Here is a 23,125-nt window from a genome sequence, read left to right as displayed (position 1 = left end):
CCTGTATCTGATGAGGATTTAATATCCTGAATGTGTAAAGAACTCCTACAACTCAACATGAAAGACAACCCAACTAAAAAATGGGCAAAGGACTTAAATAGATGTTTCTCTGAAGAAGATATATAAATAGCCAATGAGCACATGAGAAGACGGTCAGTATCTCTAGCCATCAGGGAAACACAGATTAAAGCCTGAGACTTCACACCCACTAGGCTGGCTGGAATCAAAATATCAGATAATAGCAAGTGTTGGAAAGAATATGGAGAAATCGAACTTTCCACTATAATTTACCACATTAACAGATTGAATGGGGGAATCAACTGATCATCTCAATATATGCAGAAAAAGCACTTGATAAAGTACAACACTCACTGATGGTAAAACGTCCTATTAGCTAGTTGCAGAAGGAAATGTAGGTCACCTGGGAAAGGTATTTTGAAACCCCCCCCCCCGCATATATCATGCTTATGGTGAAATGTTAAAAGTATTTCCTTTAAAAAGCAAGAATAAGACAAAATGCCCCTTCTGGAAACTTCTAGCCACACTCACACTGCAGGCTCTAGCCGGCCCAGTAAGACAGGAGAAAGAGGTAAGAGATGGGTACCACTGTGCTTTGTTTCAGTTCCATTTAACAGAAAACCCAAACAATTGCTTACACGGGTAGGAACGCAATCCTCTCTGGCCCCTGAGGCCTCCCCAGCCTCCTGCAGGGTCCAGGGGCGCTGCCTCTGGGCCTCTGAGTGCAGCATTCACCACCCCAAGTTGTGGAAACGGCTCGCTGAGAGTAGGGGTGAGTACATGGCTCCTCGTTCTACAGATTTTCAAAGTCAACCTGGAAGAACGGTAACACCCCTTGGATGCGTACAGTAACAATGCAGCTGTTTGGTGTGGTTTTTAAAAACACGTGCTTCTTAACATGCTGAGACGTTTCCTGCCCACATTTTACTGCCTCTGAAATTTAGCATCTTATCATCATGGCCATGTCGGTTAATTTGCTATACGGGTATTTTTCTTAATGGTCTAATCAATGGAAACACAGCATGATGTATGGAATATCAGAAATAGCAAGAACTGTGTATGTTTAGCTAACGAGGCAACACTTTTTTAAAAGTCAAATGAAAGTACCAGAGCTTCAGGCCATCTGGACAGCATTATGCGTTACCACACCAGGGAAACACGCTGAAGTACAGTGATTCAGAAATACTTCCTGAGGGCGTGCACAGATTTGGGACCAGCGAGGCCAGCAGAGAACCCTGCCCTTTGCCTGCCCCTGGCTGTGTCCATGAAGCATGGCATCTCTGGCGATGCAGAAACGGCATTTTTCTTAACATGCCAATCATGGCAAGGTCTTTACAGTCTGTTGGGAGGAAGTACTGCCTAAGTAGTGTTTTCTTGTTATGAAATGTTTTAAACGCATGAAAGCAAATGTAAAATCACACGTCTGGGCTTCCCTGGTGGTGCAGTGGTTAAGAATCCGCCTGCCAATGCAGGGGACACGGGTTCGAGCCCTGGTCCGGGAAGATCCCACATGCCGCGGAGCAACTAAGCCCGTGCGCCACAACTACTGAGCCTGCGCTCTAGAGCCCGCAAGCCACAACTACTGAGCCCGCGAGCCACAACTACTGAAGCCTGCGCGCCTAGAGCCCGTGCTCCGCAACGAGAGAAGCCACCGCAATAAGAAGCCTGTGCACTGCAACGAAGAGTAGCCCCTGCTCGCCAGAACTAGAGAAAGCCACGCGCAGCAACGAGGACCCAATGCAGCCAAAAATAATAAATAAATAAATACATACATTTATAAAAATAAAAAATAAAATCACATGTCCTGGCAAGGACAGTAGATACCACAGCCCCACAACCCAGCTTAAGAAGTACCCAGTGTTTACTTTTAGGAGTCCCATGAGAGGGCCTCTACCCTCCCGGCACTGCTTCTTTATGATCGTTCAAGACCTATGGTCAGATTGCGGGAGTCCCTCCCCCAGAAGTACTGAAGCAGAACTGACCTGGCCCAACCCTCTGAGTGGTCCACAGGCGCAAGACCTGCGGCCTGGGGTCCATGCCTGGCACAGAGTAGGCCAGGTTGGCTCGGGGGCCAGCAGGGACCATAGAGCTGACTGGATGCCAGGAAGGGACCCTGGGGTCCAGCCTGATCCCCACCCAGGAACCAGAGGCGACCCTGACGTGGGAGCCTCAGGGCAGTCTTCCTGAGACCCAGGCATGCTGGGTGGGTCACTGTCTAGCGTCCTCCCTAGTCCCATCTTCCCCACTCTGGCACTACTGGGGTCACCGCAGTCCACACCTTTGCATAACTTGGCCCACTCCTTGTCCCCAGATCAGGTGGCCCCTGCACCTCCAGAGAGGCGTGCTCTGCCCTGAACTGCTCTCCTGTAGCCCTGTCCAGGTGGTCTCCCAAGGGCAGGGCTGCTGTCTCCAAATCCAGCAGCCGGGCATGAGGCAGGTGACTGGGAACCAGTGGGGCTGGGGGGGAAGCTGGACTCTGGAGCTCGGACCCCTCCGTGCAGGGTCCTGATGGGTGAGCCCTCCCGCGTTGGCTCCGGCCAGCTGGGCAGCCTCAAGGCCTTGGAGACACAGTGGCTGAGGAGATGGCCGGCAGTGTCCCCTGGCCCCAGGACCTGGCCCAGGGCATTCAGGGGCCCGAGCTGTCCATGAGACGGTGGACAAGCAGTAGAAGTCCACAAAGCTCTGCCCTGGGCAGGAGCCTGGTCTAGAACAATGGGAAAGTCTTGGTCTTGATAAGTTTGCTTCAGCCTTTCCCAGCAAGGGCACCCGGCTGGTGGGCTCTGGGCTTCCACAGAGCCTCGCTCACCCTCCAGTGGTCTGGGTGCCAAGCCCTGAGTCAGACAAAGGATGGTCGAGCTGCTCCGTGGGGTCCTGAGAGGAGAGGCTCCCTGGGGAGGTGTCTTGGTCAGAACCGGTTATGCAGACCTGTAGCAAATTGATGCAGCCGATTCCTCTGCCAGCCCCGGGCTGCCCAGCGCTCTGGGGTGTGGAGAAGAGGATCAAAGTATTGACGGGCCTTAAAAAGCCGCAGATGTGGTCCTGCAGGTGCCTGGGCACACACAGAAGGCGGGTGGTCGCTCTCAGGGCCCCTGGGCCCCTCGTCCAGCTCCCTTGGTGCAGCTGCCCCCACCTGCCTTCTCTGGCACTTTCCAGACCACGGACGGGTCTGGCCCCTCGCGAATCGTGACTGGAGCTGGGTTCTGAGCTTAAGCAGCCCAGGTTCAGGACTCGCTGGCCCACACCCCAGGAGGGACTGGACGCATCTGGCCTCCTCCCCCTTCCCATCACCAGGCCTTCATTCTTAGCAGCTGCACTTCAAGAACTGCATCAGTTTCTCTTTCAAATTCATCCTGAGTTTGCATTTTTCCAGGAAACCGAGGGAGAATGATGGCTACCACATGCAAATTAATGCAGTATTATCCTTGCTTCCCGTGGAGCGGCACCTCCGCTGCCTGCCCAGTAAAAGTCAGTGCTTCCCCTTCGCAGGCGGCAGGATCCCAGCCCTGCAGTCATTACAGGGAGAGACGGGCCTGGAATTGGCCTCTCGCGTGGTCACTGCGTGTCCCTACGCCCACGCGGCAGAGGCGGTCTGCCGCCCAGGTGCCCCCTCCGGCCCGGCGGGTGAGGGAGGGGAGGTGAGCTAACCCCAAGGACGCCCGCCACGGCCCCAGCCCTGAGTCGGAGCATTGGGGGCGGCAGGGCAGACGCTCGGACAGGGGAGAGGGTCGGACCGTCCTCTTGCTTGGCGCCTGGGCGCCCGGTTCCTAAGTTATGTCAGCACGTTGTCAAGAGGCAGCAGAAGGATGCGCAGCAGGTCCCCGGCCACCGGCCACCCCGGCGAGTCGGCAGGACGCAGCTGGCCGCTGGCGCCGCCTGTCCCGCTGCGGGCGCGCGGCCATTCCTTCTCTTTCCACCGGACAACGCCGACCGCTGTCCCGCTCCAGCTCCGTCCCCGCGGAAGCCAAGCGACCGCGCCAGGCCCGCGGTGCGGTCCGCGCTCCACGAGTCCGCGGTTCCGAGGCCGCCGGTCCCACGCGTGGATGACCCGCGCACACTCACCGCACGCACCCTCACGTACATGATCCCACAGAGACAGCACTTCGCCTCAGGCTCCCGGACGTTCTCTAGTAAAATACATAAATACATAAATGAACGCGGGAAAAATTCCCTAAAATAAGCGTGAAAGTCTCCACTCACACACAACACTGAGGAACCTAGTTAGTGAAAGTAGTTGGTAAGTTTCTCTTTAGCAATTCCGGCACCAAACTGCTCCTGTCGTTTCTTTGTTCCAAATCAGTTTCCTGCCGCTGCAGCCAGAAACAATCTACTAAGTTCTTCGGAGCCGCCGCGGTTACCGAGACAGGTCCACAGAAGAAACCTCAGAATACTTTATTGGCTGCTTTGTATACATTGGAAAGTCCTATTTTGTCCATTTCGAGGACAATATAAAACTATGTTCACTGTCTTTCAGGAAAGTTTGCACTAACATAACTTTTTTAAAACATTTTAAAAAAAATAACCGTAAGATACCCACAGATAGTCTTGCGGCATCCAGTTTAACACAGTATTAACAACAACAAAAACAAAAACCTGAAAAACGAGACAAGAAGAGAACCCCGAGACGCCCGCTGCGCACCAGGAGCAAGGAACCGGCCGGGGCGCCGCTCGCCCGCGGGGACCCGTCTCCGGCCCTGGGAAGGGGTGGCCCCGGTGGCGGAAGACAACACCCCGCCCCCCACGCGCGTGCCCTTCCTCCCCAGCGGGCCCCCAGGGCCCACGGCCTTGCAGCCTTAGGACAGGTAATACGTGCCGTAGGCGGCCACGGGCGCGGCGAGGAGTCCCGGCACCTGCGGCAGGGAGCCCGCCGCGCTGCCGTACACGGCCAGGGAGCCGTGAAGGTGGACGCCCAGCGGGAAGGGCAGGGCGAACGAGGGCAGCAGCGGCTTGGCCGCTAGCTTCAGCTTCTCCAGCTCGGCCTCCTGCAGTCGCTTGGCCTTGGCCCGGCGGTTCTGAAACCAGATCTTGACCTGCGTCTCGGAGAGGCTCAGGCTGCTGGAGAACTCGGCGCGCTCCGCGATGGACAGGTACTGCTTCTGGCGGAACTTGCCCTCCAGCGCCAGCAGCTGCGCGGTGGTGAAGGGCGTCCGCGGCTTGCGGTTGTTCTTGTGTTTCCTGAGGGTGCAGGGTGGAGGGCTGGGGGCGCCTAGGGGGAAAGAGAGCACAAAGCGGGCGCTCAAACGCCAGCAGTGCGCGCCAAGGACAGTTCCGGATGCGTGTCCCGGCTGAGACCGCGGACCTCAGTTGAGACAAGATACCCCCAAACCCCCGGGGTAATAGAAGCGAGGCACCGGGGAGACGGCGCGCGGAGAGGGGGGCCGTTGTGGACTCGGGTTCTGCTCCCCAGATCGGTGGCCCTGCGTCCCTCGGGAGGAGGGGAACTCTGCCCACTTGGAGAAGCGAAAAACTTGGGCGGGAAGCGCAGAGGCCAAGCAGAAGTCAACCATCGCGGGGAGTGACGGCAGCAAAAGGGGTGCTCCGCCAGAGAGACTCCGAGACAAGAAGCCCCAGGTCTTGGGTTGCGGGCTCCGCCCCAGGGTAGAGCAGAAGCCTGTTTGGTGTGGGGCCGGGGAGCCGCCGTGGGTTTGCGCGCGCGCGGGAGGGGTCGGGTGGGCTCGTGTGGGCTGGATTCTTTCTCTGCACCCAGGCCGGCGCGTTAGTGGCTGGTTACTTTCCAAAGTTACGAGAGACAGCGTCCTTCCCGCCCTAGTCCTCCGAGCCCGGGCCGGGCGGGCTCCTCTCGCAGCCCAGAGCCGTGCGACAGGGCACTTACGTGGGGAGGACAAGGGGGCGGCCGCCGGGACCCTGGCCCGGGGTTCCGCGGCGCCCCGCGGCCTCTCCTCCCGGGGCTCCGCGGGCTCCGCGCCCAGCCAGTGCTCTGCCTGCAGCAGCGACTTGACGCTGAAGGGCAACGGGCCGGACCCCGCACGGTCCCTGCTGCACGTCCTGAGCCCAACAGGGTTCATGCCGAGCGACGCCGGGGCCATGCGCTGGCCGGCGGGCGCGGGGCTGGCGGGGCTCAGCAGGCGCGACGTGGGTCCAGCGCGCCGTGACACTGCCGGGGGCTCCACTGCGCCCCCGCCCTCAGAGCCCTATAAAAAGGCGGCTCCCCTTTCATGCCCAGCTCTCCAATCGCCGCTGTCGCTGCCGCGTGGGCCCAGGCGTCCATTGGTTTCGCTGACCCGGGAGGGCGGGACGGCCGACTGGGACTCTAGCGCCCCAGCCCCGGCCTGCTTGGCGCACCCCTGTGGACTTCCCAGAGCCCGGCTGTCCTCTCCCGGAGCGCTGCGGCCCGGCTGGGAGGTGGCTGGTACACCCGGGGAGCACGAGGCGCTGGCCCCAGCCTCCCCACGCGCAGAAGCCCACAGTGGGCGCGACCTGGTTGAGCCGCGGTCCGGGCACAGGTCGGGACCGCGCGCGGATCCTGAGACGCGGAGAGCTCGGCGCCGTCAGAGAGGCGGCGCCGGCGCCTCCCGTAGTGTTGTCCCTCTGTCGCTCGCCGGCTGCTCTTCCCGCTGCGCCCAGTCCGGAGCCTGAGCCCTCGGCGCGTGCCTGCTGTGGCCCAGGCGTTCCCTCCGAACCCTGGGGGCTGCTTTTGACTGAACCTGCGCCCGGACCGAGGACCCTGCTTCTGTCGCCTTGTAGTCGGGCCTCAGGTGCCCTGACCCTGAATGGCTTTTTAGGCACCCGTAGCTGCCGAACGCTCTCCGTGGCGTCCCACGGCCTGGCTCCAGGAGCGGCCGGCGGGGCACGTCGAAGGTCCCCGGGCAGGGCCCGGAGCCGCGGAGAAGGCCGAGGGGCCGACCTCTCACCCGCCTGCGACGCAGGGCTTGGGGCACAGGCAGGGCGCCTCGGGCCGCTGGGGCGCGAGGTCAGTTGCTGGGTGTTGGATTCACCGTCAGCCTCTCCCGCTCCGCACTTGCTTGGCCGAATCGTCCGGAGTCGCGGGACGATGGGACCTGGGAAAAGCCCCGCGGCCCGGGCTTCCGACTGACCCGGCCAGACGGGGCCGGGCTGTCAACGGGGCCCCCGCGGATCAGGTGGAGAGGGATCCCCGACACGGCTCGTAGAAGGTGGAGCCAAGGCCCGACAGAGATTTACGCTTCACTCGGATTACTTTTCCAAAACTGAACCAGTCTTTGGTTTAAAAACCTTCTGGGGTGCTGCAGACGAGGCACCGCTCTGCAGCCTCTCGCGGAACGAAAGAAACCCCGACTGTGTTTTAGAATAAATCATGCGATTATTTTTCAGGTAACACCTTTATGTCCGATTGATATCCCAGAACACGGAAACAGCAACCCAAATCCGTACATGTTTATTTTTGAAAAACCGAAGTGTTTTGTGTGTGTGTGTGTGGTACGCGGGCCTCTCACTGCTCTGCCCTTTCCTGTTGCAGAGCACAGGCTCCGGACGCGCAGGCTCAGCGGCCATGGCTCACGGGCCCAGCCGCTCCGCGGCATGTGGGATCTTCCCGGACCGGGGCACGAACCCGCGTCCCCTGCATCGGCAGGCGGACTCTCAACCACTGCGCCACCAGGGAAACGCTCAAAGTTGTTTAATGAAATCTAGCTTTGGGTGACACTTTATCCAGTTCAGCTAGAAAAATTCAATTAGAAAGTTTCTCTCCATGCAAACTTAGAAGCATGACTGAAAGGGGCCCTCAGACCCCTCCAGGCCAGGCCTGCATCTGTGGCTAGATCAGTTCTTTCTGCATTCCAAGATGGATTGCCCCTTTCTAATGTAATAAAGATGTTCTGAGTTGATTGAAGATAATTGCACCATTAGAGCACTTTCTTTGAAGGCCTCTCTCCTGATAGCTTATCTTTAGCAGGCCACTCACAGGAGCGTTTGAAAAAGAATTTTAATGAGGATGACAGCCAGCTGCCTCCGCCTGCCCCATGTCCACTCAGGACACTCCGGAGGTGGCCTCTGGGTGGATGACGTGGGGGCCTGGCTGCGGCCTGGCTAGCCTGGGTGTGGGATGGGGCCATGGGGCCAGGCGCAGGGGCCGACCTTCAGGACCGGCTCCCTGAGGGTGTTGGACTGGCGCCTCTAGTTCCCAGCAAGGCTGGGCCAGTGCTGACCAGGCCCCTGACTGGCACTGGCTCCAGCAGGGGCATAGAAGAAGGAGGGAGGGAGGATGTGGGGTTGGGGGAGAGCCCCTGGGCTTGGATATCAAAACCCAGACCCCAACACTGAGCACAACCAGGCCTCCAGCACAGTGTCATCTCCAGCCCCGCTGGGCCCTGGGATGGGAGACGGGGCAGGGGATGGTGGCGGTGAGAAGGAAGGGATCCCACTTCTGTCAACGTGGGGGCTTTGGGTGCAGAACACTGGACCCCGTGTGTAGGGGAGCCTGGGCACCGTCTCTGGCCACCAGGAGGGATGAAGACACCTGCAGGGACCCGGCTTCCCAGCGGCCCAGGAGCAGGCCAGCCAGGCATGTTGTGTGGCCAGGAGCACCCTCCCCATCCCAGGTGAGCCCCTGAAATGACGGCAAAGCCCCAAAGACTGCCCCACTCAATCCACCCTGGGGCAGACACTGTCCCCCCAGTTCGAGTGGCATTGTCCCTGCAGTTCGCTCTGAGCTGTGTGGGGACAGGAGGTCAAGCTAAGGCCCAGACACTTTTATTTCCTGTGTTTCTCTGCCTCCTTTTGGTGCTGAATTCATGGGGAATGAACACATCCTTAGCTTGCAGAAATGAGTGACGAGTACAGACACGGGGGGATTGGAAGCCCTGAGGGGCCTCCTCAGTGGAGTCAGTGTAGCGAGATGATTCTTGAGAATGGATTTTGTTTTGTGGGATTTATCTGGGCAAGTTTGGTACTGGGCAGGACTCAAACAGAAGTGCTCTCCCTCCTCTTAAAACCTGGTGGAGGGGAGGGTTTGATGCTGCGGAGGACAGGTCACGTAGAGCTCACGCCAGACGGCGCCGCGGGGTTGAAGGTGACACCACGTTAGTGACTGAAGAAAGTGATGGTCCCCTTTTGTATGTGGACGGTGGGCATCCCGTCCTGGATGCCGTCTACAGGGTGGTAGCACAGTTTGCACGCAAGGGACCATGACGGGCCCATCTCCTGGGTCTTGCTCCAGGGCGGGACCACCCACTCCTCAGGGCCCTTTCCAAAGGGCCACACTTCCCAGACAGTGTAATCTCCAGGGGAACCATGTTAGAAACCATCGATTTATGCCTCATCCTCTATGTCACTGCTGTCATTGCTGAGGCCCCAGAGAGCCTCCTATTCATCCTGAAAGGCTGGGGCCACTCCCCTCCTCAAAGGCATCTGTGTTGGAGCCTTTGAATTTTTCCTTCTCAACTTATTGGAAAATTGCTCCAAACACAAGTGGTACTTTACCCATGACTCTGGCCAGAGGGAGACTAGGTGGCATGAGCTCCAGCAGCTAGTGGATGTGCTAAAAGAGAGGCAGGTGGGATGTGAGGTCCCCCAGGTGGGACGTGAGGTCTACCTCCCAGGTGGATGCTTTGGCGTCACTCAGGAGAGGACCTGCTCCCAGTCAGATGAGGCCCATGAGATGGGAAAGGCTCAGATGAAAGTGGGAGCTGAGGAGAGAAGGCCCTGGGACTCATCCTGCGACCCCATCACTTCATAGTGTCTCCCCACGTCTTTTTTTTGGCCGCACCTCGCAGCATGTGGGATCTTATTTCCCTGACAAGGGATTGAACCCGTGCCCCCTGCAGTGGAAGCGTGGAGTCTTAACCACTGGACCGTCAGGGAAGTCCCTCCCCACATCACTTCTTTTCTCCTGTTCACCTCTATCTTCTCTGCAGGTGGACTCTCAACAACTGTGCCACCAGGGAAGCCCTAGCTATAACTTTTATTATTATTTTTTGCTACTCTAGGGTTGACAGTATACATCTTCAGTTTACCGCAACGTACCTCTAGTGATATCATCCTGCTTTGTGTACAGTATAAGAACTTTACAGTAGTGTCTGGTATCTCCATTTCTCCCTCTGACTCTTGTGCTATGGTTGTCATACGTTTTACCACTACGTGTTATAAGCCTCACACTACATTCTGATTAAATGGTCAGTTACCTTTTAAGGAGACTTAAATAATAAGAAAAAGCCTTTTCTATTCCTCCATGTAGTTAGTCATTGGTGCTCTTCATTTTTTCGGTACATTCATATTTCCATCTGGTATCACTTTCCTACTGTGTAAGAACTTTTAGAAATATTTCTTGTAGTGCAACTATAAGTTAGCAGGTTTTAGTGTTTGAAGACATCGCTCCACTGTCTTCTCATGTGCACCGTTCCCAATGAGAGCTCTGCTGTCGTCCTCATCTTTGCTCCTATGCACACAAGATGTCTTCTCTCTCTGAAAGAACATATTGCCTTTATCACTGGTTTTGAGCAATTTGGCTATAACGGACCTTGATGTAATTTTATGTTTGTTTTGCTTGGTGTGTCATGTTTTTGGCACAAGGATTTATCACAAACATCTCTGCTTCGCAGAGTCACTGGAGGTCATGGGAAACTCCACCCTGGGGTGCGTGCGCTGAGTTCCTCGGGTGGGACCGCATCTGGCTCTCACCTGCACCACTCAGAGGCCAGCCGGGCATCACGCTCCCTCCCACCTGTGCGCAGGCGGAGGGTCCATCCTGGGGGGCCAAGCATCGTGGGCAGCCTTGTACAGGCCTTGACTTGGGAGGAGGGAAGGGGAAGCTGGAACAGAGAGAGACATTGGGGGCAGAGGCCAGGGCCACAGCGCTCAGAGGAGGGGCTCCAGGACCCATGGGGCCTGAGGGGCCATGGGACTCATGGGGGAGGGGCCCCAGGGTTCAGAGCAGTGAAACTGCAATGGGTCTGCAACTGCTTCTCCTGGGAGTTAAACGGCCCACCCAGAGTCTCGGGGGAGAACCCTCGGTCAGGACCCTCTGACCGAGGAGGGGCTGGTGGAAAGGCAAAGGCCCCTGAGCAGCTGGAGGCCCTGTGTGGCTTGAGTGCAGGGAGTAAGGGGAAAGTGGGCGCTGGGAGGAGAGGGCAGGTTCTGGGGCTGGGGTGTGGCTGGGGTCAGGGCTCTACTCGGGAAGCATGGAGGGACGGGCACTCTGGGGCCCATCTCGTCTCTGTGTCACCTGCCCGCCTACTGCGAGGACTCTGGGAAGTCCACAGAAAAGTTCATGTGGCACCTGGGCCGAGGGATGGCGACAGCCTGGAACCCCCAAGGCAGCCCCCACCCCTGGGAAGGGGAGGGAAGCAAACGGCGAGCCCTGCCGGTTCAAGGCCTCACTACTTTTCTTGGTGCTGCAGGAAGAACTGGCTCGGGGCCCCTCCCCTCCGTACCCTGCTCTCCTGGGTGACAGGTGGTCCCGGGTCTAGGTGGGGATGGAGTGATGCGGGCGGGTGGGGGGCTTCCCAGGCCCACCCTAGGCAGCCTTTTGCTCTTCCCCCCATGAGCCATCCCACCGTGGAAGGGGCCTCTCACGAGCCGTGGGCACTGTGGACAGAAGTGCCGGTGAGGGGCGCCAGCTCGTAGCATGGGTGGGGAAGGCCGCCAACCCGAACCCCACCCTAGGGAGAGGCGGAGGGATCCTCCTGAGCCCTGCCCCTCCCCCGGGAAGTTAGCGAGGGTCCTGTTCAGCTGGGCCACGTGCTCCCCTCCCAAAGGCCTTCTCCCTGCCCGGCCCTACGGCCCAGAGCATGGCCCCCTCTGAACGCCTGGCCAGGTCCCTTTAATCACGGCCTGGCACCGTGCAGCCAGGCTGGGCTCTCCCCAGGCGAAAGAGTGTTCAAAGGGCCTGAGTAAACAGGTGGGGCATTTGGGGGACAACGGGCGGCTTGGTCTCCAGTCTCCAGGCGGCAGGGACCTGTGGAATCCTCCGGCTGCCGCGCTCTGCTCTGTGCAGCCCGCCTGCTTTGTGCCATAGCCACCGCGGGTTAACGAGCTGGAAAACACAGTTGCACCTCCCCGGCTGTGAAAATCGCTTCAGGGGCGACGGAGTCAACCTAGCTGCTGGGAGAACCCAGAACTGATCTCCTTTGTCGGGAGGGCCCAGTGCATCCCAGCAGAGGCCACGGGCCGGGTCTGGGCCTCCTCCCGAGAAGACCCCAAGCAGCCCAGGCCTCAGAGGGGCTCTGAATACAGCTGGGGACCCCAGGAATGAGAAGGCTTGAAAGACAAAACAGCAGACGCCTTTCTCCTGCCTCCCCCAATTTCCAGAGCCCTCCCCCGCTTTTGGACTGAGTACTAGACCCCTCCCCACGGCGGGCGCCACGCCAGGAGGACGATGCTGGGGGCTTGGGACTGGGCTCCGGACACCACCCCACCCCCACTCCTTCCAGAGGAGGTCATCAGGGCCAGCCCTGCCCGAGAGGCCCCCAGTGATCACTCTCGACCTTGCCTGTCTCTTGGCCAGCTCTGCGTTCACGGCTGAACGTCCAGGCACAGCGGGCATGTCAGGGGGACTGCAGGGAAGATCTGAATCATCCCTGAGATGCAGGGTCACGAACGTGTAACGGATTTCTGAGCCTCTGCCGAGAGCGCCCGACGTTTTGTGACGTTTTCTCCCGTCTTTCAGGCTGACCCAGTGTTCGGCTTTAGATCTTTATGAAGTTGTCGAAGGCCAGCTTCTGTGGACGCCTTGAAAGACCATGTTCTGGAACGCAGTCTATCCTCATGACGCGGGTGGGGCTGCAGGCCTCAGGGGGCCGGGCTGAGCCCTGGTGGGTGGTGGGCTGTGCTCAGGGGTACCCCTCCCTCTGCTGCAGGGCGACTGGACGCTGGGCCACGCCACAGACGGGCCACCAACAGCAGTCGACTCGGATCTTCACGCGGGTCGAGGACCTGTGGGTCATTTTCTACTTGGGCCTGGAATTCAGAGCCGAGACCCTGATTCCGTGGTTTCCAGAAGCCCAGAGAAGCTGGAAGTTTGAGGAAGGCCTGCAAATCCCGGGGGGAGGGGCTGTCTCAGGACAGTGAGGGGTGTTGAGGGGCGCCAGTGTTAGCAGGGTGGGCCTGTGTAGTGAGACACGCGGACCAGAGTGCAACCCCTCAAAATGGGGAGAAAAGAAACCCCTCAGCCCGGGACTGAGACGTCTCCTGCTCGTACGTGGGCTTCCAAAACCAGATGTCTTCCAAGACAAGAGCAGCCCTAACTTGGGCACGTTTCCTTTCCTTAGAGGGTTTCTGTTTCCTTCTCCCTCCATAGCGAGGGAAGTTCTCCTTTGTCCCCAGTAATGAGCGATAGCAGTGTTGTCACATGTGGCAAGAAGCCTGGAGTTGGGGGCGGGGCCTGGGGGCCCTGCTCAGAGCTACCCACCCACCCACCTGCCCGCCGAGCCCCTTGCACTTGGGCTAGGTGGAATGTTCTAGCTGCCAAGGCCTGTGGGCGTGAGTTGGAGACGGTGCCCACATCTCAGACCCCCACCCACCCTGAGCTCCACCCTGCAGGCCCCGTGCTGCGCCGTCACCGGTCACCCCACGCTCCTGGCACTCAGAGCTGACCCATGGCAGAGGACAAGGGGCGTGTACTGAGTGCCAGTTACAGGTGGGCCTTGCAGGGGGTGGGAAGGGGGGTCGGGAAGGTGAAGGGGCGCTGGGAGTCGCATGCCCGGTTCTAGTCTTGGCTCTGCTGAAGGGCCGTGCCACTGACCTGGTGTCTTAACCTCTCTGGGCCTCAGTTTCCTGTTCGGTCTCCCCCACATAAGCCGAAGCAAACTTACAAAGAATTCCCTCAGTCATGGTCATCAAAGCCCCTACCCACTGCCCTTACAGCCCCTCTGGTCAGCCAGGCACAGAGGCACTGGGGAAGGGCAGGTCGCCAGCAACAGAGGGCAGCAGGTGGCCTTTGGAAGAAGCAGGGGCTACTGAGTTCTGCTGCTCAGGGGAGGGAAGGGGGGCCGTCCTGTCCTGGGCCCTCAGGGCTGATGGGGCCCACTCCAGATGCCCGGGGCCTTGAGGTGGGAGGGTGCCCCTGGCTGTCCACTGAAGTGGGGGTCCTGACAAAATGCCCTCCACCCTCCCCAACCCCCGTGCAGCAGGGACCACTCCCAACCAGGACGGGTGGGCCCGCTCATCGTCTGAGCCTCCGCGGGAGGCTTCTGGGGGTTGTAATCCCACCTAATCCTGCTTCAGATCCCTGCGGGCAGAAGGAAGGCCACACACAGTGGCCTCAGCAGATCCTGGTCCTGGGGACAGGCCGGGGGAGTGGCCCCCTCCGGCCCTGAGACCCTCCCCTCGGGTTCTGGGTCCAGGACCTGCGTGCACAGGTGAGAAGCTGAAAGGCGGAGGTGCCGGCCTCGCCTGCCTCTCTGTGGCCTCCCCTCGGCCTGGGCGAGGCCACGCACAGAAGGCAGAGTCAACTAGCCCGGTCCAGGTCCAGGGCCAAAGTAAACCAGAGCCGGGGCCTCCCCAGCACCTTGGATGGGAGCTACTGGGGACCTTAAAGGGTGCTCTGGTGTTTTTGTTCGCACTGAACGTGGGCCCTGGCTCGGGAAGTACATGCCTTGGGAAGTCTTCTCTGAGCTGATGGCCTCCATTCCTGAAAATGGCCAAGTTGGAGGCCAACTTGTGGTGAGGACCAAAGGGGCCAGCCCCAGAAAGGGCATCCCCCCAGCACGCCCCCCACTGCCCCAGCTGTGCCCGCTCAAGGGGAAGGGGGTCCTCAGACCACTTGGGCCCTGTCCACCCTCCAGTGGCCACTGGGCAGCGCCTGGACCTCTCCAGGGAGACGGAGGGAATAAGGGGCAGCGAAGGGCCAGGAGGTCACACAGGGCACTCTTAACGCGTCCTCCTACAGCCCTACAGCCACGATGCCACATGACACAGGAGAGGGACGATTAGGTGGCCTAGTCAAGGAAACCCAGAGTGAAATCTGAGAGGAGACTCTAAGGCCAGGAGCGCTGTGGGGACAGAGGCGAGGCCGAGAGCCTGCACTGCGGGAGAGGGAAAGAGGACCTCGGGTCATCAAACCTGTGCTTGAGACTCTGGGTTTTGTTCTAAACATGGTGGTAGGGGTCAGGGTCAGGCATGAAGCTTCAGAGGCTCAGATCAGAGGGGCTACAGCAGCTCTCTATTCCCGCCTAACAGATTCCTCCAGCAGGGTGGGTGGGCAGCTGCAGTCAGGAGGCGGGTGGGCAGGCAATGAGGGCCTGACGGGAGCCAGTGGAATCCCTCCTCTTGATCAGAGAGGGCTGGCAGTGTGAACTGTGTGCATTTGTGGACAGTTCATGGCCCGAGGCTTGTTATGTTTGAAAACAGCCTATAGAGGGTAAATAACAATCGAGTATCTAATTCAATCCTGGTCTGAAAGCTCATTTAAGACTGAGCAGCTGAGTGAACCCTTGGGCAGTGGGTCTGACTGCCGGGCTCTGGAGGACTGCGGCTGTCTAGGCCCTGGGCTTCAGTCAGCGGGGAATGAGGGTTGGGCACACCGTGGTGCTCCCAGACTCCAGATGGGACGGATGACAGGCTCACTGCGGGGGAAGCTCACTACTGCCAGGCTAGCATGAAGGGCAGCACCTTCCCTGGGATGGCGCAGGCCCCAGGCCGCCATCCTGGTCTCAGACCCCAACTCACACGTGTGACCTGCACGCAGGTTGTGCCTGGCTGTCGCGGGGCCTTAACCGGAACTAGTACCTGGATAGTTCTTTACTCCCTTGGTTGCGAAGCCTGAGCGCGGGTCCCATCCTGTGTGCGCCTATTAAGCTGTCACCCCTCAGCCCTGCACTGGACCTTATCTGGGGCACGTGTGAAATCCTGGAGGCGCTCGCCCAGCCCAGAGCCGGCAGCAAGGAGCCCAGGTCGCGGGGGAGCCGTGCAGGGCTGAGGGCTCCCTGTGCTCTGAGGGGTGGGGAGACTTGCTGGGAGTCTGGAGCAGCAGCAGGACCCTCAGCCGGGGCTCAGAAGGGGCTGAGGCAAAGCTGCGGGATGTCCCAGGCCTGAAGGCTCGTAGGGCCCAGGCCCTTGCTGCCATGTGACCCTCAGTCACCCAAGACGAGCATGCCCTCCTCACCCCGCCAGGTCAGGGCTGGGCAGCCTGTGCGCACCCATGACCCAAGGAAGGATAATGCTTCCCAGGTTCTTGGCGGTGAGGTGAGCTGAGCCCCAGTAGGCAGGCAGCCACGCCTTCTGCACCACCACGTCCTGCGGACCCTGAGGAGCGCCCACCAGACCAGGAGGGGCAGAGCCAGGCTCAGGCAGCCCGCCGAGGCTGGCTCCCAGGTCCCTGGGTGTGGAGCTTGTGCTCCTGCCCGAGGCGCTCTCCGGTATCCCCAGTGAGGGCGCTGTGGCAAGCAGCATTTTCACCACCCTGCCTCTCCCCAGAGGGCCCCCCACAGCAGTCCTGCTTCTCCTCCACCAGATGGGGGCTGGAGGGACCCAGCGCTGAGCTGTTGTCAGACGGAGGAGGTCCTCGAAGGTCCTGCGCCTGAGTCTGTCAGCTTGCCGGAGGAGGAGGCAGTGAGCTGGGGCCCCTTTCGGATCCCCAGGTTGCAGACCAGCGGGAATTCTTCCCTTTGGCCTCTGGGGTTGGCTGCTCGTCCCTAGTTCCTGCAGTGGCCAAGGAAAACCAGGCTCCCTGACTCAGGGATGCTGCGGCCACGAGGGCACCCCCGCCTCAAATTCTCCTTCCTGACCCGGAACAGGCAGTTCTGGCTTCGGCAAACACCGGGGTGGTGAGCCCAGGGCAGGCACCGGGCAGGGGACTGGTCGGTGGCAGGTTTCCCAAGGGAGGGCTGGAACCACGACCCCTGGCTTCCCGGCAGAAGCGCCCAGGAGTCGGGGCCGGAGAAGCGCCGGAGGGGCCGGGTCGGACCAGCCACACTCGAGTGCGCGCCGCCCTCAGGGACAGTCGGCCTCGCGGCCCGCGGCCCCTTTGTCATGCACATGAGGGTGCCGAGGCTGAGTAAGGGTCCCCATCAACACGGAGTCACCGATGAAGAGCACTTTGTTTCCCAGTCTGCGGGCTTGGCACATGCCTGCTGTTTCCCAGTGGCCTCCCATTCAAAGGGCCCGGTCCGCCATTCTTTGTCCCCCTAGGTGCCCGGCCGACAGCCCCCGGCAGCTGCTGCGCTTTCAAAGGCGCTATAGAGCGTCTCTGCAGGTGAGCCCTCCTGCCAGGGGCTCCCGTCAAAGGCTCTTTGAGACGTCACCGCGGAGCGGGCTCGGGGCGGGTCGCGCTCGCAGCGCCCGCACAAAGGCCGCGCCACTCAGCGCGCCCCGCCCGTGCGCTTCCGTGGGGAGGCCGGGCAGTCCCGGGTGGAGGGCGCCGGGCCCCCAGTCCTCCGGCGCTCTCCCCCTTCCCCGCCCCCTCCCCAGACTCCCCGTTTTCCCGCTGGCCTCCCCTCCACGCTCTGTGCTCCTCCCCATCTCGCCGCCCAGCCTCTCGGGGCTCCATCCTCCCCCCCTCCGGCCTCTCTTCCCCCCTCCCCGCCTCCCCCTCTCCGGCCTCCCGCCGCCAGCCCGGGGTAATTGCTCCTTTGAAGCCCCCGCCGGCGTCGCGGCGCCCTGAGTGCTCCCACCCCGCGCGCGGAGCTGCCGTCCGGCCGCTAGGTTTCAGCTTCTTTTCATCCTTTCCTTTTCAACTTTATTAAAACCAGCGGGGCAGCCGGCGCGTGGGGGCGGGGCCGTGGCCGCGGGGGGGGCGGGGCCTACGCTCTCGGGGGTGGGGTGGGGGAACCCCGTCCCGCCTCTCTGGGCCAGCGCGTGGGGGCGGGGCCCAGCTTGCTTCTGCCAGGCCTTGCGTGGCCAGCCGTGCTGGGGCCCCAAGGTGACCAGGGACTCTCCCAGGACTCTGGTCCTCCTGGTTGTTTTGCTTTTAGTGTTTTTTGAAAGAATGAGACGGGGAAGGAGAGAAAATTCGGAGAATTTTGGGCACAGTGCCGCCAAGCCCCCCACCCCAATCGTCCTGCATGGGACCTCAGGCCTCAGAGACTGTGCTGGGCCTACCTGGAGCGGGTGGGTGCGAAGGACCCCATAGGTCCTGCCCCTGGGAGCTCGAGCTGGGAGGCGGTGTCCTTGGGGTTCAGCCCCTGTTCCCCCCAGCCCCAGCTCTGCCCTCAGGGGTGAGGGCCTGGCCAGCAGACATGGGGGTGGGGACTTGGAGGGGGGCGCCTGTTGTTTGTGCGCGTTCCTCGGAAGTCTGTGCTCCGCCTGGAACAGATCAGCTCTTCATGCAGGGGCGCAGAACGTGTGGTGTAAAATCACTTCATTTATTCACTCATCGGTTCACTGAACAAACACCTGCGGGGCTTCTGCCGGGTGTGGCCGGGCCCTGGAATGCAGCCCTGGGAGGGACCGACTCGTCCTTGATCCTTGGGAAGCAGGAAGTGACTCTGGAGAAGACCCCTTTGGGGCCCTGCCCCCAGCGTGGGCCACGCCTCCCCAGGTCTAGCCCCGCCTCCCCCCAGCCCCAGACTGCATACGGGGTTTTCAGGCCTCGGGGTGTGGGGGTGGGAGTTAGTTCCCGGGGGCTCTTGGAGGTCGGGCGCCACTGTCCCGGGACTGGACACCTCCGGGCCCGGGTCGAGGCCTGAGTGGGCGGTTCAGAAGGCAGGTGAAGCCCAGCGGCCACTTGTCTGAAGTGCATCCCCTGAGCTTCCCGTATCAGACAAAACATGGCACTGGTTTGCTGGTAAACGGCGAAGTGTGATGCTTCTACAAACCGTTTATTGGGGGGCAGTTTTAGATACACAGGATATTGCAAAGGTGTTTTAGAGGGTTCCCTGGATTCCCCTACACCCCACACCTGCGAAGGTTGCATGTAAAGATAAATGTATTTGTTCACACTCTGGAAGTTTGGCTTCCCTGCAGGGAGGAGATGGGTCAAGATGGGAGGTGACCCTGAGGGGTCCCGCTGCCCTGAGGCCTCAGGGAGCAAGACTCCTGCTTGTCACAGGAGCCGGCTGGTGGCTCAAGGTAGGGGGTGGGGGGTGGGAACTGCCGCCAGCAGAGATGGCTGCAGGTCTGGTCTGGCTGTCCCTGGAGGCTCCCAGGTGTGGGGCAGGACTTAACAGGTGTGGCTGCGAGAAGAGGATGGTAGGGTCAGACTCAGGCCTCAGCCTAGTGAGGCCCCATCCTCGCCTGCCACCTTGCTCCCCTTCCCCTGGGCAGGGCGACCACAGACAGGCACAGGGGTTGCTGTCCTTGCTGGCCAGGTCCCTTGCCCAGGAGCACATCCAGGCTGTGTGGCCCTGCGGGGGGGCGGCACCCGGGACCAGCTGTGCACGCAGTACTGGGTGGGGTCCGGGCCCCAGACCTATAGCCCACCAGAATTCCGCAGGGATCACCTCTGCTCCGGGCCCAGGGGATGGCCACCTGTTGTCAGCTCAGAGAATGAGGGTGCCCCCAGGCCAGCCAGAATCCCTGCCTGCCCAGCCCCTGCCCACTTTCCTGCTCTCCTCCCTGCAGCCTCTGAGCCCCGGGCCAAGCTACCCCTGCTCCTTCCTCCCAGAGCTGGGCAGGGGGCGGGGGGCTTCTGAGGTGCCCTGCAGGGTGGAGCCCCCTCCCCGGGCCTGGCGCCTGCCATGGTGCCCACACACAAGCCTCAGTTCCCTCCTGCAGGAGCGCCATCTCCCACCTCCCGTCCGCCCCGGGCCTTGCTACTTCCTCTCCCTCTCCTTCAGCCGAGCGTCACAGGACACCGTTTCAGGTCACTGGGAGGCCTCTTGGGTATGGCTTCCCCTCCACACACCACGCAGCCTCGTGCACACAGAGACACACACGCACAGATACACACAGAGCCCCCCGCACACCTGCAGCTCCCAGAGCCCGAGGACCCTGCAGTGCAGGGTAGGAGCTCTCAGCCTGATGGCCCCCATACAGGACTCCCAGGAGGTGCCTCTCAGGATGTGGCCCTTGGGTTGCGTGGCAGCCTCTACCTTGTGAGGCGTCCCAGGCACCGGACCAGGAGGGGCTTCTTCTCAATCCGGGACCATGAATGCAGAGACATTACCTGGCCACAGGCCTCCGTGGCTGAACCTCAGGCTGACCAGATGAAGGCGCGGGACAGCCGTGGCCAGACCGAGTGCCGACCGTCCCCCTTGCCCCCTACGGGTGCTTGCCCCCCTCAGCTGGGACGGTGGTTCTCAGGTTCCCGGCTCCCCCACCTCCATGGCAGCACCCCTGGGAAGCAGGACCACCCCTGCCTCACATGCCAGGCCCACACCCAGAACCAGGGGCTCTCCTGTCCCCTACAGCCCCCACAATACCTCCTGGGCCCTGTCATGGGCACGGCCTGCCCCATGTCCCCTTCCCAGCGAGGTCTCCCCGGACCACCAGCCCTGGTGGCCACACCCGTCCTTCCCAGCCCTTAAGACCACTAGTAAAATGATGCCTCTCCTTTTCCCCACCACCCTACCGCAGGGGACACTCCCGTGCTCAGCGGGAGTCCTGTAAATGGATCTGGAAAGTGCTCCGTGAACATCTGTTGGTGAACGAATTTGTTGAATTTGTTGTAGGCCGAGGGCGCCCAGGGGTGCGGGCTCTCCGTCCAGACCCCTGGGAAGCCACGGGGTAGGGGATGCAGGTGCCTGTCCCCAGGGACACCCCCGCCCCAGCCTCTCTTGGAGGTGGTGGCTGCCCGGGCACTGCCTCCTGTTGGGGGAGAGAAACGTTCCTCTACCCTTCTCGGTTCTTCTGGCTGGTCTAATAATCAAATAGGCATAAGGCAGATAAACAGGAGAAAAACAAACAAATCTGATTTTGTATGTGCGAGGCTCCATGTGGACCTAAGTCTGTGATCAAAACAGACTGTTTATATATCTTTTTAGACAAAGAATCAATTCTTTGTGAAGATTTGACAGGACAAAGGGATTTTTGCTTGTGGTGGCGAATGGATGAAGAAGTAACAAAGTTTGATTTTGCAGCAACTTGGCCTTGAGTTCCCTGTCTCCGGCCCAGAGGATGCCCTCCATCCCCCTGCCTGTGGGGATGCTTCTCGTGGGAGTTTGTTTCCTGCTTTCAGGGAGACAAAGGAGGGTCAGAACATCCTTTGCGTACTGACTGTTTCTCAAGTAACTTTAATTCAAAATAGTCAATGTGCCACCTTGGCGTATTTTGGGGTGGCCTGCTCTGAGCCCCTTCACACCCCGTGCCCCTCCCAGCCCGCTGTGGTGGTCACTGGGCTGGTGGGCGGTTGACAGCTGTCTCCGTGGGTGCTCATGGGTACGGTGGGGGGCCAACCCCGCCACCCCTCTTCTGTCCTCCCTCGGGGGGCCACATGGCAGCTGCCGGGCCACCCGGCTGCTTCTCACCATGTGTTCCTGACGCTGACGGCCACCGGACCCACCCCATGAGGGCCTTCCTTCCATGGAGTCTCCCCTCCCCCAGGTTAGGGCCGGGCAGCAGTGGGGTGGGGGGGGGTTGTGACCAGGCCTGGCCTGCTCCCACCAGGCCCAGGGTCTGGAGTGCAGCAGACCATCACTGAGGCCTCCTGACCTCAGACGGGGAGGGCTCAGGGGCTCCTGGGGTCCTGGGTCAGGTCGCTCCCCCGCTGGGGGCTCTGCTGGCCGTGGCCCCTGGAAGGGCTGGGCTGGGGGCTCTGTGGTGCCTTGCCCAGGCCCTGAGACCTTCCCTGCTCAGACACTGGACGTGCTGTTTTAGGGGAGCCTCCCAGGCTCCAGAGCCTGCTGGGAGGGGCTGAAGGTGCAGTGATGCCTCTCTAGCAGAGCCTGCCTGGGGGTGGGGGCATCACCCAACGCCTGGTGGTCACTCCAGTGCTACCAGATGTCCCTGTAGACGCAGCCTTAACCGGCCCACGTGGACAACCCTGTAATGTCCACGTTCGCTCAAGTGAGAGTCAATTTACTGCACGTCTATTTAAAATATCTGTGGCAATAGCCTGTTACATTAATAATGTTACAAAGGCCGCGAGGCTTACGATGCTGAGTGCCTACCGCACAGCGTGGCTGGACTCTCGGAGTCCACCCCAGGCTTGGGGCCAGCCCTGTCTGTGCACAGACGCGCCCCTGCAGATCCTGCCCCCGTCGGAAGGCCACACACCCTGCTGCTCTGGGCTGTCCAGGGGCCACCGCGCTCAGTCCCTTTCTTGCCGGGACGGCGGGCACGCAGCGGGGGGGGTCTCAGTCTTGCTGCAGGTCAGGAGTCGGGGGTCTCGCCCCCTTCTGGGGACCCTGAGCTGTGGGGACACGGCCGACCAGCTGAGTCAGAGTGGGGATAGGGCCCAGTTTCCCCAGACTTCAGAGTTGCCCCAACCTTTACAGTGAGGTACATGGTGAGGGTCAGACCAGACATGGGCTGGGGTGCCAGGCAGTGGCCTGGTGTGGTGGAACTCTGCAGGGTGGTTGAGGAGTTGAGGAGGCTGTCCCTGGGGGTGCTGTCCCTGAGGGGGTGCTGTCCCTGAGGGGGTGCTGTCCCTGAGGGGTGCTGTCCCTGGGGAGTGCTGTCCCTGGGGAGGGCTGTCCCTGGGGGGGGCTGTCCCTGGGGAGTGCTGTCCCTGAGGGGGTGGCTGTCCCTGTGGGGGGCTGTCCTAGAGGGGGTGCTGCCCCTGAGGGGGTGCTGTCCCTGGGGGTGGCTGTCCCTGGGGAATGCTGTGCCTGGGGGGTGCTGTCCTTGGGGGGTGCTGTCCCTGAGGGGGGATGTCCCTGGGGAGTGCTGTCCCTGGAAGGGGCTGTCCCTGAGGGGGTGCTGTCCCTGAGGGGGTGCTGTCCCTGAGGGGGGCTGTTCCTGGCGGGGGCTGTCCCTGGGGGGGCTGTCCCTGAGGGGGTGGCTGTCCCTGCGGGGGGCTGTCCTTGAGGGGTTGCTGCCCCTGAGGGGGTGCTGTCCCTGGGGGTGGCTGTCCCTGAGGGGGCTGTCCCTGGGGGGGCTGTCCCTGGGGGGGCTGTCCCTGAGGGGGTGCTGTCCCTGGGGGGTGCTGTCCCTGAGGGGGGATGTCCCTGGCGGGGGCTGTCCCTGGGGGGGCTGTCCCTTGGGGGGCTGTCCCTGTGGGGGGCTGTCCCTGAGGGGTTCTGTCCGGGGGAAGGCGGTGCTGCCTCAGGCTGAGTTCAGCTGTGTAGGAAGTAGATGTGTCCCCTGTGGGTGGCGTTGGGGAAGGGCAGGTCCACCACAGGGCAGTGGACACTGGGCCTCA

The 23,125-nt window shown here is 61.0% G+C and overlaps 1 protein-coding gene across 1 annotated transcript; it reads right to left on the bottom strand.

The window, feature by feature from the left end:
* Positions 1-4,808: 4,808 nt before the first annotated feature.
* Positions 4,809-6,041, bottom strand: VENTX (VENT homeobox). Its single transcript, XM_065894736.1, has 2 exons — positions 5,849-6,041; positions 4,809-5,221 (listed from the first exon to the last, which is right to left on the bottom strand). The coding sequence occupies exons 1-2, from the start codon at positions 6,039-6,041 to the stop codon at positions 4,809-4,811; spliced, it is 606 nt and encodes a 201-aa protein (XP_065750808.1).
* Positions 6,042-23,125: the final 17,084 nt, after the last annotated feature.

The sequence above is a fragment of the Phocoena phocoena genome, chromosome 16 (genome assembly GCF_963924675.1).
Source record: "Phocoena phocoena chromosome 16, mPhoPho1.1, whole genome shotgun sequence".
NCBI lineage: Eukaryota > Metazoa > Chordata > Mammalia > Artiodactyla > Phocoenidae > Phocoena > Phocoena phocoena.
This window is presented reverse-complemented; position numbering and strand designations above follow the sequence as displayed.